General features: G+C 43.8%; 1 protein-coding gene across 1 annotated transcript in view; it reads left to right on the top strand.

Annotated features, from left to right (window-relative positions):
* The window catches only part of ARHGEF12 (Rho guanine nucleotide exchange factor 12), a 506,356-nt gene that overhangs the window by 82,431 nt on the left and 407,525 nt on the right, over positions 1–16,400 (top strand). Inside the window, exon 4 of the mRNA XM_082273891.1 lies at positions 89–145. Coding sequence (XP_082130017.1) covers positions 89–145 — 57 coding nt within the window. The remainder of the gene's footprint in view (positions 1–88; positions 146–16,400) is intronic.

The raw sequence follows: 16,400 nt of genomic DNA, 5'->3' as shown, positions 1-16,400 counted from the left end.
GTTGTGATTGCTGTTACCATTTTGTTTACATTTTACCTGTGTTGTCTCCACATCTTCATCTTTCATTCTCTCTCCCGCTATCGTGCAGAGAATTCGTCCAGGAAGACAAAATCTGCTTGGGATGAGAGTAGGCACGAGACCTATGGTAAGATCTAGGTGGCAGTGTGGAACTTTGCCACCTGAACATGCATTGCTGTGTCTATACCTGTGTGCATTTGCATGGCATCCTTTGTCTTGGAGTAAGGGACTGTGCGGCTTTGAGTTCTCCTGCTGTCGCTTTAAAGCATGCTCTTTTTTTAATATGCTTTTCTGTGGCAATCACTTTGATAGCTTTACAAACTGTGCATGTGCACTGAAATTATCTGAAACCTAATTGATTTTAAAGTGATTGTAAACTCTTCCATATACTTTGTAAAGTGACTAGCCTCAAATGGTATACAGAGATTAAACAAATCCTCCTACATAGGCTGTACCTGTTTATCTGCAGTCTTCTCTTCTTTACAGCTGTTTAAAATCCAGAATTTATAAACTTGCCTGAGCGGTCAGAAAACAATAGAGCAGAGAGCTGAAGTTACACTTTACAGACCTCAGTGAGGAGAGCTGGTTGGAGGGAAGGGACACACCCCCCTCCACACAACTCACCTGGACAGAACTGAGACTGTCAATCTGCTGGAGATCCCTCCCCTGTCACCATTTTTCCTCTTCATGTCAAGAAAACTTTTCAGAAGTGATTCATTCTAATAGCAGAGGAACAAAGCAGCAGACAGAAATGACACATAGAGCCAGCTCACACCATAGAAACGCAGTCCAGGTGCGTCCCAGATGCATTTCTGTATGTGCGTTTTTGATGCAATCCAGTGCGTTTTGGATGCTGTCAAGTGCATTTTTCCTTTTTTTTTTTAAAATAACCTTAAATAAGGACGTGTTCCAATGCGTTTTGGTGTATTTAGGTGCGTTTTGATGCGTTTTACAGCGGTTCAGTGCAGAAAAATGCAGCATGTTATACTTTTTTTTTCTGGAACTGCAAGCACTGGTGTGAACTATGCCATTGGAAACCATTGAAACTACTTTCCATGCAGAAAAAAAGGCACTGGACCGCATGTGGTGTGAACTGGCCCTAAAGTGCTTTAACCACTTAAGCCCCGGAAGATTTTACCCCCTTCTTGACCAGGGGGTATTTTGCGATTCGGCACTGCGTGACTTTAACGGACAATTGCGCGGTTGTGCGACGCTGTACCTAAATGAATTTGACGTCCTTTTTTTTCCCACAAACAGAGCTTTCTTTTGGCGGTATTTGATCACCTGTGCGATTTTTATTTATTTATTTTTTTTTTGATCATGCGCTATAAACAAAAAGAGCGACAATTTTGCAAAAATAACAATATTTTTCAAATTTTTTTTATATGAAATTCCCAAAAAAAAAATGTAAAAATTTAACATTTTTGGCCAGTTTGTTTTATGCTACATATATTTGGTAAAAAAAAAAATTGCAAAAAGTGTATTTTGATTGGTTTGCGCAAAAGTTTTATCGCGTTTGCTAACAAAGGGAAAGATTTTTGTCATTTTTTGTTTTTTTTTTAACGCGTAATGGCGGCGATCTGCGATTTTTGCGGGACTGCGACATTGGGGCGGACAGATCGGACCCTTGACTGACATTTTTGACACTTTTGGGGTTACCAGTGACATTACTGCAGTAATCAGTGCTATATATATGCACTGTTACTGTAAAATGACACTGGTAGTGAAGGGGTTAACTTTTTTTGAGAGGGAGGTGTGTCCCTAGGGGCGTGATTTTTACTGTGATTGGCTGTGGCTTGAGCTGTAGGAACAGTAATCAACGGTCCTACATAGTAGAACCGTATGATCACTGTTTCTACACAGGGGAGAATGACAGGCGGCTTGTTTACATCAGCCGCCTGCCTTTCTCCCTCTCCACCCGACGATCGCAAGTGACCGGCGGACATCGGGTCCGCCGGTCACACGCGCGGGGGAGTCCGTGACGGAGCGGGAGTGCGCCCGCTCCCCAGAGCCTCACAGGCTAGTGACGTACCCATACGTCACTTTGCCTGTGAGGGGCTGACCGCCGCAGTATATGTACTTGCGGCGGTCGGCTAGTGGTTAATTGAGACAAGTACACACTATAGAGGGGTATGCTTTGTTCATATTTCATATCTGAGGTTTATATCCACTTTAAAAAAAAATATATATATATATATATATATATATATATATATATATATATATATATATAAGGGATGCACCGAAATGAAAATTCTGGGCCGAAACCGAAAATGCAGGATGCCCTTGACCGAAAATGACTTTTTCCCCCCAAATGATTTTAAAATAGATAGAACAGGGGCATACGACAGAAACAGGCAGCGATGTACACCTGTAGCTAGTATGTAGTATATGTACTGTGATGGGTTGGCAAGTGGTTAATTTAATTACCAATTATATTTGTATTATGCAGCATGAGGGGGTTAATGTATTGCCACTGCTGGTCACTGATGCATTAGTGACCGACCAGTGGTACTTAATTAACCCCTTTGTGCTGCATTAGTGCAACTAGTATCAGTGTTAATTAACACTGGTTGCACTAATGCAGCACAAAGGGGTTAACTGCCACTGGTCAGTCAATAATGCATCAGTGACCAGCAGTGGCAATACATTAACCACCTCATGCTGCATAATACTAATATCATTGGTAGAGTATCATCAGTATAGTATCGCAGGGCTGCTCCACTCTATTTAAACCAGCTGTGCAAGATCAAGTCAGTAAAAGTGACAGAAGACAGCAGCATATTTCCAATAAAAATTGCCTTACAGTTAACTGCTCAAGATTAGTGGAGTTCAGTAAACAGGTAATGGGTTTGTGAAACTTCTAACCTGAACCAACAGTAAATCCTCCAAAAATAAAATAAAAACCCATGCAGCATACACACAGCTCAAACTAGCTGAATGGAGGCTGAAATGGTTAGAAGCCATGTGTTCCTGCAGAGTCTTTCTTATCAGTGTTATCAGGCAATGTACAGCTCAGGGAGATAAAACCATAAGCAGTGAGGGGAGAGGAGGCTGATTGGTAACCTGCACAATGCCTGAATACACAGCTATCTGGAACACACTGCAGTCCACCAGCATTCCAATGTGACATTGCTCTAATTCTAGTCATACCTTCTTCTTGCCGTGCAGCTATCTGCTGGGGCTCTCAGTCAAATGTGGCGGGCTGGAGAGGGGCGGGGGAGGAGTGTTTTACTGCATGCTGACTGGCTGTGGATGGAAGGGAGGAGAAGCTGCACATTTCAGCCTGCCCATCCCCGACATCAGAGCTCCGATCTGACAGCTCTGCTCTCTCACTGACTCACTGACTCTCACTGTGCTGGAAGGAGTCACACTGCAGAATGTAGTGCTATAATGTCAGCACACCGCCCCTGAATCCGGGGATAGCAGTGATAGTGGACCTGGCCGGCCAATATCAGCGGCCATACATTTTCGGCATCCTTAACCCCTTATCGGCCGAAATTGGATACTCACATTTTTGGCCGAAATTATCGGTGGCCGAAATTTCGGTGCACCTCTAATAAATATATATAGTATAGTATATTTTTTTTTTTTTTGTTCCGAATCCTGAAACCCTGGCTAAAAGCCTGTATATTACCTTGAAAATCCTAATCTTAAAGTGTGATGAAAGGCAAAGCCTTTTAGTTTGTTTTTTAAGTTTTGAATATAGTCGAGTGGATTAGAACACCTGTCAGTTTTTAATTAGAAATTGAATCAAATTAACCCCAGCACAATCACCAAATCTCACTAGCAAATATCTAGGTGTATCTATGCTGCTGCTACACTGTTATGTATTCCTGCACCTCAAATATATATTAGCTATATAAATGCAGCACAGCTTATGCAAACTTGCAATTCACTTCCACCTTATATCTAAGTGACAACATAATATAATCCTTAAATACTTAAAAAGGTGGTCAGAAAAAAAAAGTTCCTGCATGCTTGCTGGCAGTTGTATCACTTATCAAAAATAAAGTGAACAAAATACAGTGCATATATACATACAGTATGTGTTATACATCTCGTACGTAAGTGAAAAACCAACCTTTAAAGTCTCACATAAATGAATAGAATAGAATCCTCGTTATCTTTCGTGTTTTATTGTGCAATATGACATGGAAGATAACGAGGAATTCATTAATCAGTTTTTATTGCTGTCTGTGCCCCCTTTGGGGAGATTCACCCTCTTTGTCCTGTTTAAGGTTATCAAAAGTAAAAGTAAAAGAAAATCCCAAATTTGGGCTGGCATCAGAACCCTAATAGAGGGAAAATCTTCCAATGGGGACACCAGTTCTGGGGATCCTTGTGACGAATTGGCATTTCCTCTCCCAATTCTTGTTTTTGCTATGGGATAGGAATTGCAGGAAAATCTCCCTAATGGCAAAAAAAAAAAAAAAAAAACTGACGGTTATAACCTACCTCTACTCTTTCCAAAAAAAAATAGTTTAGTTACGCTTTAGCTGTCTTACACTGATCAGCCATAACATCACGACCACCCACCTAATATTGGGTATGTCCACTTTTTGCCGCCAAAACATCCCTGACCCATCGAGGCATGAACTCCAAGTTACATCCACATAAATGGCGGGATCCAAAGTTTCCCAGCAGAACATTCCCCAATGCATCACACTGCCTCCTCCAGCTTGCATTCTTGCCTTCTTCTCATATTGCATACTTGTGCCATCTCTTCCCCAGGTAAGCAGTGCAAATGTACCCAGCCATTCGTATTATGTAAAAGAAAATGAGATTCATCAGACCAGGCCAGCTTCTTCAATTGCTCCGTTGTCCGGTTCTAATGCTCACGTGCCCATTGTAGGTGCTTTTGGCTGTGGACCTGGGTCAGCATGAGAACCTTGACTGGTCTGTGGCTACACAGCCCCTATGCATAACAAGCTGCGGTTACTGTCAGAACTGTGTTCTTTCAGAACCAGCATTACCGTTTTCAGCTATTTGAGCTACAGTAGCGCTTCTATTGAATCGGACTACACAGGCCAGCCAACAAACCTCCTCCACGCCCCTACGTGCGTCAATGAGCCTTGGCTACCCATGACTCTGTTGATGATTTTCCTTCCTCGTACTACTTTTGGTAGGTTCTGACCACTGCAGAATGGGAACATCCCACAAGAGCTGCAGTTTTGGCCTTCCTCAGTACACTCAAATCCTAACGCTTTCCCAATTTTTCTGCTTTCAACACATCCGCTTCATGGATAACATGTTCACTTGCTGCCTAATATATCCCCCCCCCCCCCCCCCACACTTTTCAGGTACCATTGTAATGAGATATACATTGTAAGTTACTTTACCTGTCAGTGGTCCTAATGGTATGGCCGATTTGGTGCATATTTATTTTGATTTGTTAAAGTTTACTTGATTTTTTTGTAGCAATATGTTTGTTTTACACATGATTGTCCAGGTTTAATGTTGATAAATGTAAAGTTGTGCGCTTGGGGGAAAAGAATATGCATGCATCATACATAGTGGGGGGGGGGGGGGGGTACAACTGGGGGGATGAATGCTGGAGAAGGATCTGGAGGTTCTGGTAGATCATAGGCTCAATAATAGCTTGCGATGCCAAGCTGCGGTTTCCAAAGCAAGGATAAAGTCCTTTCTTGTGTAAGGAGAGGCATGGACTCCAGAGAGAGAGAGAGAGAGAGAGAGAATTTTCCCCCTGTACAAATCATTAGTAAGACCTCATCTGGAATATGAAGTTCAGTTTTGGGCACCAGTTCTCAAAAGGGATATTGGGGAACTTGAGAGAGTGCAGAGAAGAGCAACCAAACTGATAAGTGACATGGAGGTGCTCAACTAGAAGGAAAGATTAGAGGAACTGCGTTCTCTCTTGAGAAGAGGAGATAAAGGGAGGATATGATCAACATGTATAAATACATAAGGGGTCCATATAGTAAACTTGGTGAAGAGTTATTCTATTTAAGGTCTTCACAGAGGACAAGAAGGCACTCTTTACTAAAGTCTGGAGGAAAAAAGATTTAATCTTCAAATACGCAGTTGTCTTTCCTAAATGTACATAATATAACTGATACTAACATTTTATAGGTAAAGTTGATCCAGGGAATATCCAATTGCCTCTATAGAGATCATGAAGTATTTATTTTTTCTTCTGTTGTAGTAAATTTGAACATACTTTGCTGGGGTTTTTCGCCTTTCTCTAGATCAGCTGTCGGTATAGGATTGTGTATATGGAATTCTATGATCTTTTTTTTTTCTTTTCTCTCTTTTATTGGTTGAACTAGATGAACTTGTGTCTTTTTTTCAACCTGACTAACTATGTAACTATGTCCTTCAATCATTTAGTAACTGTTGCGTGGAGTCAGAGGTTTCAGTCAGTTTACCTTAAGGCCTCATGCACACTGGACGTTTTTGGAGCTGCTGTTAGCGTCAGACGTTTTTTTTTTGCAGCTGCAGAACGCCCATCCATGTTATTCTATGGCCTCATGCACACATGGAGCTTTTAGGAGCTCCAAGTGGCATAGGCGTTTTACAGCTCCAAAAAAAAAAACAGGAACTGTGCGTTCTGGAGCTGCAACGTCAAGCTGTAAAAACGTCTGACGCTTCTAAAGGCTGAATAACGTGGTTTAACGTGTGTTAAGCCACGTTATACGTTTTTTTTTCTTCCATTCAAAATCAATGGTTCCCTATGGGAGCCTATTGATTTGAATGGAAATCGCACCGCAAGTCGGATTAGGATGATCCGACTTGCGGCACGACTTGCGCTGTGAGAATCTTGAGGGGGAACTCCACGCCAAAATGGGGGAAAAAAACGGCGTGGGGTTCCCCCCAGGTTCCAAACCAGGCCCTTCGGGTCTGGTATGGAATTTGAGGGTAGCCCCACGCGGAAAAAACGGCGTGGGGTCCCCCCCGAAATCCATACCAGACCCTTATCCGAGCATGCAGCCCGGCATGCCAGGAAAGGGGAGGGGATGAGCGAGCGGCCCCACCCCCCCTGGATCATACCAGGCCACACGTCCTCAACATGGGGGGTATGGGTGCTTTGGGGCAGGGGGGGCTCTGCACCCCCCACCTCAAAGCACCTTGCCCCCATGTTGATGAGGACAAGGGCCTCATCTCCACAACCCTGGCTGGTGATTGTGGGGGTCTGCGGGCAGGGGGCTAATCGGAATCTGGAAGCCCCCTTTAAAAAGGGGGCCCCCCAGATCCCGGACCCCCTCCCTATGTGAATGGGTATGGGGTACATTGTACCCCTACCCATTCACCCCATAAAAGACAGTGTGTGTAAATAACGACAGGAGACGTTTTAGAAAGTTTATTAAAAATCTTCATCCCGTCTTCTCCCTCTCCGGTCTTCTGCTCTTTAGCTGTCCTCACTTCTTGTCTTCTCCTCTCTTCTGCTGTCCGCTCTTGTCTTGTCTTCTCCTCTCCTGTCTTCTGGTCTTCTGCTCTTTTGCTGTCGGCTCTTCTTCTTCCTCTGGTCCTCCTCCAACGACGTCTCCGGCGATTATGCCGGTCTCTGCAGCTTATTATATAGCCATTAGGGGCGTGGCCGCCAGATGACGTCATCTGTGATATAAGGGGGGGGTCTCCCAATGACGTCATCTGGCGGCCACGCCCCTAATGGCTATATAATAAGCTGCAGAGACCAGAGACCGGCATAATCGCCGGAGACGACGTCGTCGGAGGACCGGAGGAAGAAGAGGAGCCGACAGCAAAAGAGCAGAAGACAGGAGAGGAGAAGACAAGACAAGAGCGGACAGCAGAAGAGAGGAGAAGACAAGAAGTGAGGACAGCAAAAGAGCAGAAGACCGGAGAGGGAGAAGACGGGATGACGATTTTTAATAAACTTTCTAAAACGTCTCCTGTCGTTATTTACACACACTGTCTTTTTTATGGGGTGAATTCACATAGGGAGGGGGTCCGGGATCTGGGGGGGCCCCCTTGTTAAAGGGGGCTTCCAGATTCCAAAGAGCCCCCTGCCCGCAGACCCCCACAACCACCGGCCAGGGTTGTGGGGATGAGGCCCTTGTCCTCATCAACATGGGGGCAAGGTGCTTTGAGGTGGGGGGTGCAGAGCCCCCCCTGCCCCAAAGCACCCATACCCCCCCATGTTGAGGGCGTGTGGCCTGGTATGATCCAGGGGGGTGGGGCCGCTCGCTGGTCCCCTCCCCTTTCCTGGCATGCCGGGCTGCATGCTCGGATAAGGGTCTGGTATGGATTTCGGGGGGGACCCCACGCCATTTTTTCTGCGTGGGGCTACCCTCAAATTCCATACCAGACCCGAAGTGCCTGGTTTGGAACCTGGGGGGGAACCCCACGCCGTTTTTTCCCCATTTTGGCGTGGAGTTCCCCCTCAAGATTCTCACAGTGCAGGTCGCGCCGCAAGTCGGATCACCCTGATCCGACCTGCAGTGCGACTTCCATTCAAATCAATAGGCTCCCATAGGGAACCATTGATTTTGAATGGAGGCAGAAAAAACGCTGCTAACAGCTACTGTGGCCAAATGTGCAATAACGCTAGTGGAAAAAGCTACTGAAAGCACGTTTTTACAGCTGCTGTTTCCCGGCGTCAAGTAAACAGCTTTGGAGCACGTTTTTATGACGCCCTGTGTGCATGGAGCATAAAGGGAAAGTCCACCCTAAAACTAAAATCCCTGCATCTATAGACATCCACAATCTAACACTAACCTATCTAGCCCTGTAAAGAAGAAATCAGTATACAGGTCCTTCTCAAAAAATTAGCATATTTTGATAAAGTTCATTATTTTCTGTAATGTACTGATAAACATTAGACTTTCATATATTTTAGATTCATTACACACAACTGAAGTAGTGCAAGCCTTTTATTGTTTTAATATTGATGATTTTGGCATACAGCTCATGAAAAACCAAAATTCCTATCTCAAAAAATTAGCATATCATGAAAAGGTTCTCTAAACGAGCTATTAACCTAATCATCTGAATCAACTAATTTACTCTAAACACCTGCAAAAGATTCCTGAGGCTTTTAAAAACTCCCAGCCTGGTTCATTACTCAAAACCGCAATCATGGGTAAGACTGCCGACCTGACTGCTGTCCAGAAGGCCATCATTGACACCCTGAAGCAAGAGGGTAAGACACAGAAAAAATTTCTGAACGAATAGGCTGTTCCCAGAGTGCTGTATCAAGGCACCTCAGTGGGAAGTCTGTGGGAAGGAAAAAGTGTGGCAGAAAACGCTGCACAACGAGAAGAGGTGACCGGACCCTGAGGAAGATTGTGGAGAAGGACCGATTCCAGACCTTGGGGGGACCTGCGGAAGCAGTGGACTGAGTCTGGAGTAGAAACATCTAGAGACACCGTGTACAGGCGTGTGCAGGAAATGGGCTACAGGTGCCACATTCTCCAGGTCAAGCCACTTTTGAACCAGAAACAGCGGCAGAAGCGCCTGACCTGGGCTACAGAGAAGCAGCACTGGACTGTTGCTCAGTGGTCCAAAGTACTTTTTGGATGAAAGCAAATTTTGCATGCCATTCGGAAATCAAGGTGCCAGAGTCTGGAGGAAGACTGGGGAGAGGGAAATGCCAAAATGCCTGAAGTCCAGTGTCAAGTACCCACAGTCATCTTCAGTCAGCTGCTGGTGTTGGTCCACTGTGTTTTATCAAGGGCAGGGTCAATGCAGCTAGCTATCAGGAGATTTTGGAGCACTTCATGCTTCCATCTGCTGAAAAGCTTTATGGAGATGATTTCATTTTTCAGCACGACCTGGCACCTGCTCACAGTGCCAAAACCACTGGTAAATGGTTTACTGACCATGGTATTACTGTGCTCAATTGGCCTGCCAACTCTCCTGACCTGAACCCCATAGAGAATCTGTGGGATGTTGTGAAGAGAAAGTTGAGAGACGCAAGACCCAACACTTTGGATAAGCTCAAGGCCGCTATCGAAGCATCCTGGGCCTCCATAACACCTCAGCAGTGCCACAGGCTGATTGCCTCCATGCCACGCCGAATTGAAGCAGTCATTTCTGCAAAAGGATTCCCAACCAAGTATTGAGTGCATAACTGAACATCATTTTTTGAAGGTTGACTTTTTTTGTATTAAAAACACTTTTCTTTTATTGGTCGGATGAAATATGCTAATTTTTTGAGATAGGAATTTTGAGTTTTCATGAGCTGTATGCCAAAATCATCAATATTAAAACAATAAAAGGCTTGCACTACTTCAGTTGTGTGTAATGAATCTAAAATATATGAAAGTCTAATGTTTATCAGTACATTACAGAAAATAATGAACTTTATCACAATATGCTAATTTTTTGAGAAGGACCTGTACATACCTTTTTTTGAAGCCGATCTGATCTGATTTTCACCGGATAGGTTAGTGTTTAGATTGTGGATATCTGTAGATGCAGGGAATTTAAGTGTTAAGGTGGATTTCTACCTTGAACTTTTAGAGTTGTGTTCAATTTTTGTACACTTGTTACTAACCTAGGTAATTGACACTGAACATACTAATGAATCTTATTAAAATAAGTTCCACCTCAGGTCAAGAGTATCAGTAGATCAGAGATATAGTTATCTACATGCAAAATGTTTTTTGAATAATTGCAGTGTAAATAAGCATGTGTTTGCATAAAGGCTCATTTATACACGCCATGGCATAAATGATTCCCCTTGTTGTGTTTGGCAGTGCTGCCTTGAGTAATTGGGGCTGTGCCACAACCACCTTGCAACCATGAGCATTAAACGTGGTTGCAGGATGGGGGTGTGGGGATGGAGTCTGCTCGACGCATGCGTAGATGAAGTTTGTACAAGATAGAAATTGTTGACCAAGTGATCATGTGATACAATGAATCACTGTTTGCTTCGTTTATAGAGACTCTGCTCCTAGACAGACATACTCAAAAACAGACTCACTTGTTAGTTCAAACCTAGGTAATTAATTTGCCTTTTCAATTTTCCATTACTTCATTAATGTTACCATTTCTGCATGGTGCTGTGTATCCTTTGGGGGAAAAGCCTCACAAATGATACAACTTCCCTAGTGGATATGTCCTGTCTGAAATACTTTGTGACCATTTTCAACAGCTGAAAGAACAGTGTGTCTTCGACAGTGTTTACAGCTGTAAACTTCTGTGCAGAGTCATAGCTAAATGGTCAAAAAACAAGTTTATTATTTGGAAATGCACATTTTGCATGTTCTGTGTAAAGAACTTTATTAAAACGTTATTTGCCTTAAAAATTGCAGCACAACCTTACTCCAGTTGAGAGAAATCACCAGCCTTTTCTCTGCTTATGGTGTGCTGATATGCCTGTAAAAGTGATAAGTATACGAAGAGAAAAACAAAAAAGTAACTTGGCTAGAGAAATGTTTCCACATGTTTTGGGTTTTTTTTTTCCTCAGTTAACTCTTTCCCAGTGAAACAGCCTGTACCCAAGGCAATGGTTAACTTGATGACTAGCCAGAAATGTGTGTTAGTTTTAGTAACACTGTTACAAATAACATTTTTAATCTTATAATTAACTTTTAACGCATTCATGACTATGCTATAGCTGAATGACGGCTACAGCACGGCCGTACTTTGCCGGGAGGCCGTCATGACGTCCTCCCGTGCTCACACTGCCTGCGTGCCACCCCTGTGGTTTGCATCAGCAATGGTCTGTGATTGCTGCATCCTTCAGATGCAGCTGATCACAGGTCGGGGTAAAGAGGCAATCACAGTGACTCACAGGTCGGGGTAAAGAGGCAATCACAACGGCTCACAGGTCAGGGTAAAGAGGCAATCACAGTGGCTCACAGGTCGGGGTAAAGAGCCAACCAAAGCTGATCACAGATGTAAACGGGATTTGCCGGTTATCGGGAATCCTTCCTTCATGCTGACAGGGCGTGAAGAGAGGAGAGCCGAAAACTGGCAAATCCACACAGGGGACATCTGCACTGATTATCAGTCTCCTAATTATCAGTGCAGCCCCAACCGTACTCACCAGTGCAGCCTCAACAGTGCACATCAGTGAAATTTTATAGCGAAAACAAAGAAAATGTATTTTTTATTTTTTTTTAACCTCCCTGGCGGTATGATTCTTTCGAATTTTAGGTGCTGAAAGCGGTACCATTATTTTGCTTGTAATTCTTGAGAATGAGCAGCCCAAACCAACTATTTATATATGATTTCTTTTTACCGTGTGTTCTTCTTTATAACATCCCGAGTATGATAAAGTTTGAAACACAAAATCCTAAATTATAATACAGGGAGTGCAGAATTATTAGGCAAATGAGTATTTTGACCACATCATCCTCTTTATGCATGTTGTCTTACTCCAAGCTGTATAGGCTCGCAAGCCTACTACCAATTAAGCATATTAGGTGATGTGCATCTCTGTAATGAGAAGGGGTGTGGTCTAATGACATCAACACCCTATATCAGGTGTGCATAATTATTAGGCAACTTCCTTTCCTTGGGCAAAATGGGTCAAAAGAAGGACTTGACAGGCTCAGAAAAGTCAAAAATAGTGAGATATCTTGCAGAGGGATGCAGCACTCTTAAAATTGCAAAGCTTCTGAAGCGTGATCATCGAACAATCAAGTATTTCATTCAAAATAGTCAACAGGGTCGCAAGAAGCGTGTGGAAAAACCAAGGCGCAAAATAACAGCCCATGAACTGAGAAAAGTCAAGCGTGCAGCTGCCAAGATGCCACTTGCCACCAGTTTGGCCATATTTCAGAGCTGCAACATCACTGGAGTGCCCAAAAGCACAAGGTGTGCAATACTCAGAGACATGGCCAAGGTAAGAGGCTGAAAGACGACCACCACTGAACAAGACACACAAGCTGAAACGTCAAGACTGGGCCAAGAAATATCTCAAGACTGATTTTTCAAAGGTTTTATGGACTGATGAAATGAGAGTGAGTCTTGGTGGGCCAGATGGATGGGCCCGTGGCTGTATTGGTAAAGGGCAGAGAGCTCCAGTCCGACTCAGACGCCAGCAAGGTGGAGGTGGAGTACTGGTTTGGGCTGGTATCATCAAAGATGAGCTTGTGGGGCCTTATCGGGTTGAGGATGGAGTCAAGCTCAACTCCCAGTCCTACTGCCAGTTTCTGGAAGACACCTTCTTCAAGCAGTGGTACAGGAAGAAGTCTGCATCCTTCAAGAAAAACATGATTTTCATGCAGGACAATGCTCCATCACACGCGTCCAAGTACTCCACAGCGTGGCTGGCAAGAAAGGGTATAAAAGAAAAGCTAATGACATGGCCTCCTTGTTTACCTGATCTGAACCCCATTGAGAACCTGTGGTCCATCATCAAATGTGAGATTTACAAGGAGGGAAAACAGTAAACCTCTCTGAACAGTGTCTGGGAGGCTGTGGTTGCTGCTGCACGCAATGTTGATGGTGAACAGATCAAAACACTGACAGAATCCATGGATGGCAGGCTTTTGAGTGTCCTTGCAAAGAAAGGTGGCTATATTGGTCACTGATTTGTTTTTGTTTACTTTTTGAATGTCACAAATGTATATTTGTGAATGTTGAGATGTTCTATTGGTTTCACTGGTAAAAATAAATAATTGAAATGGGTATACTGTATATTTGATTTTTGTTAAGTTGCCTAATAATTATGCACAGTAATAGTCACCTGCACACACAGATATCCCCCTAAAATAGCTAAAACTAAAAACAAACTAAAAACTTCTTCCAAAAATAGTCAGCTTCGATATTAATGAGTTTTTTGGGTTCATTGAGAACATGGTTGTTGTTCAATAATAAAATTCTCAAAAATACTAATTTGCCTAATAATTCTGCACTCCCTGTATAATAACTAAAATAATAATATAATAACACTTTTTTTTTCCCCAAAAACTAACACTTTTTATTCAATAAATTATAGTAAATCATGTAATCAAAAACACTGCCATTTTTTTTTTTTTTGTCAAACAAGGATGCAATATATATTTTTTTTTTTCCCAAAAAGGATGCAATATTACTCGTCATACTGCTTCAATAAACGTCCCGGGTGTGGAAAATTTTGAAACGGTACACCGCAAAGTCCAACATTACAGTCTGGACAGTAGTACAGCGTTTCCTTTCTGATTTGCCGTCCGGTGTCGTCGCGCTTGGAACAGCAAACCACACACATCCTTGTGGGTGCAGCCTTCTTCTCCGTCGGTGGAATGTGGTCCATAAAATGACCACCGGTCAGTCGTTCGGGGTTCACAACACCAGCAGCACGGCGTCCGGATCTAATTACTGTTGGTGTCTGGTGCCTGAGAAATATGAGCTCAGCAATTTTCCACACAAAGTCCGCATGGATCACAGGCTTGTCACTTTTTTCTTTTTTAGGAGAATGAAGGCATTCCACAAACACTGCTCCAGGAGGTGCCTGAATATTTTTTTATAATATTTTTTCTGCTGTTTCCGCATTGCCGGATAGAAAGTCATGGCCTGGTCAGGTCTGTCCACACCTCCCATGGTGTTGTTATAATCCAGGACCAGTTGCGGTTTCAGAACATCTTTTCCCCCTTTTGTATGGACCATGACAGTGGCGGTGTTATGGATGGTACTCATCAGGCAGACATCTTTTTTGTCATGCCATCTAAGTGCCAACATTTTTCCTTTCTGCCAGGCAACTAATTCTCCGGGCTTCAGCTTTTTGTTGGCAAAGCTGGGGGGCATGTCACGCCGGCTTGCTCTGACGGTCCCATACGCATCTGTCTTATGTTGTAGGAGGAACTCAAACAGTTCTGGGGACGTATCAATCAGCGTCAGAACAGAAGCAGTTGCCATCCCATAGCTGCTGAACCTTTGGTTGAACTTGGGTTCCTCTCCCGGTATATAGGACCGAGTTCCAAATATATCCAGAGCTGGATTCACACAGCATAAATGATTTTATTCCAAAGCGTGCTCGCTTGGACGCAATATATTGTATCCAGCTAAGTCTCCCTTTATATGCCATTAGACTTTCGTCTATGCAAATGTCTCTTTCTGGGACATAGGACTTCAAAATTAATTGGTAAATGTCCCAGATCTTTTTGAGCTTCGGAGCCGGATGAGAAGTCTCATCAAAATCGTCATTGTTGGTAAAATGCAAATACCTCATAATAAGGGAAAATTTGTACTCCGACATAATGGTGCCAAAAAAAGGAGTGGCCAATAATTTTTGTGGTCCAATACCACTTCTGCAGGTGTTTCCCCACCGCTCCCTGCAGAATAATTAGGGCCAGGAATTTCCAGATATCCGCACTGGTAACGGGTTCCCACATCCTGCTCCTTGAAAACCGCCGATGTGCTGCGGCTTGTTGCTCCTGGTACCGATTGGTCTCCACAATAATTTTTTCGATAACCTCATCGGTCAAAAAAAGTTGCAGGTATGCCAAGGGGTTGTCATCCTCAACATCCACTTTGATACCAGGCGCTCTGGTAAACGGGAACCTTGGGGGCGCTACGTGCTCCGTACCGTAGTCGATCACGCACCAAGTACGCACATCGCTCGGCACAGTCAGAGCATCATCACTGAACTCACTTTCAGCGTCGGATGACGAGCTTCCCCTTGAATCGCTGTCACTCCACTCTGCATGCAATTCAGGATCGCTGTCACTCTCGCCCAGCAGGTCATATACCGATTTTGATGTTGCGGCGCACTTGTTTGAGGCCATGGTCGCTCTGCAATGTCCAGATACAGTGTATAGGAATAATGCAGGAAGTGCAATGGAGAAAGCACTGGGGGGCAATCAAAGGTCAATTTATTTTATTTAGGGAATGTAATCCAATAGGATTACAGTGTATCAGTGTGTTTGTGTGTTATACATTTTGAATTTGCCGCCGGTTCCACCCCCCCTGCGGACGTCACGTCGCAGGAGACGGAAGTCGGGGCTCACAGACGATCGGGAGGAAGCTCTGCCGCCGCATACCGCCCGCATTCTTCGCTAGATCCCGGAGAAAAGGTAAGTAAAACCTCTAACGGGATCCAGCGATCTTCCTAGCGGTACCCCGAGTGTGGCTCGGGGTTACCGCTTTTGGCTCTAAAATGTAACCCCGAGTCACGCTCGGGAATAGCGCTAGGAAGGTTAATGTTTGGTCTTTTTACATTTGTTTAACAAAAAAAAAAAAAACCCCAATGTTAAACAATTAGTTTGTGTGCAGTGTTGCATGACTGCACAATTGTCATTAAAAGTGCGACAGCACTGAAAGCTGAAAATTGGCCAGGCGGGAAGGGGGTGAAAGTGCCCAGTAGGCAAGGTGATTTAAATACATAGCCCTTGTCATAGGTAGAATAATGTGCAAAAATAAATACGGTATTATGGAGTTTTATCTGCCATTCGCAATACCTGAAATGCACCTGCAAGTTCAAGTGCATTTCAGATGATGGATTATTTTGGTTTCACTTGTTTGGATGGTGG

Source organism: Pelophylax lessonae (assembly GCF_965119305.1).
Source record: "Pelophylax lessonae genome assembly, chromosome: 12".
Taxonomy (NCBI): Eukaryota; Metazoa; Chordata; class Amphibia; order Anura; family Ranidae; genus Pelophylax; species Pelophylax lessonae.
Note: the sequence above shows the minus strand (reverse complement) of the source record. Positions and strands in the feature narration are given on the sequence as shown.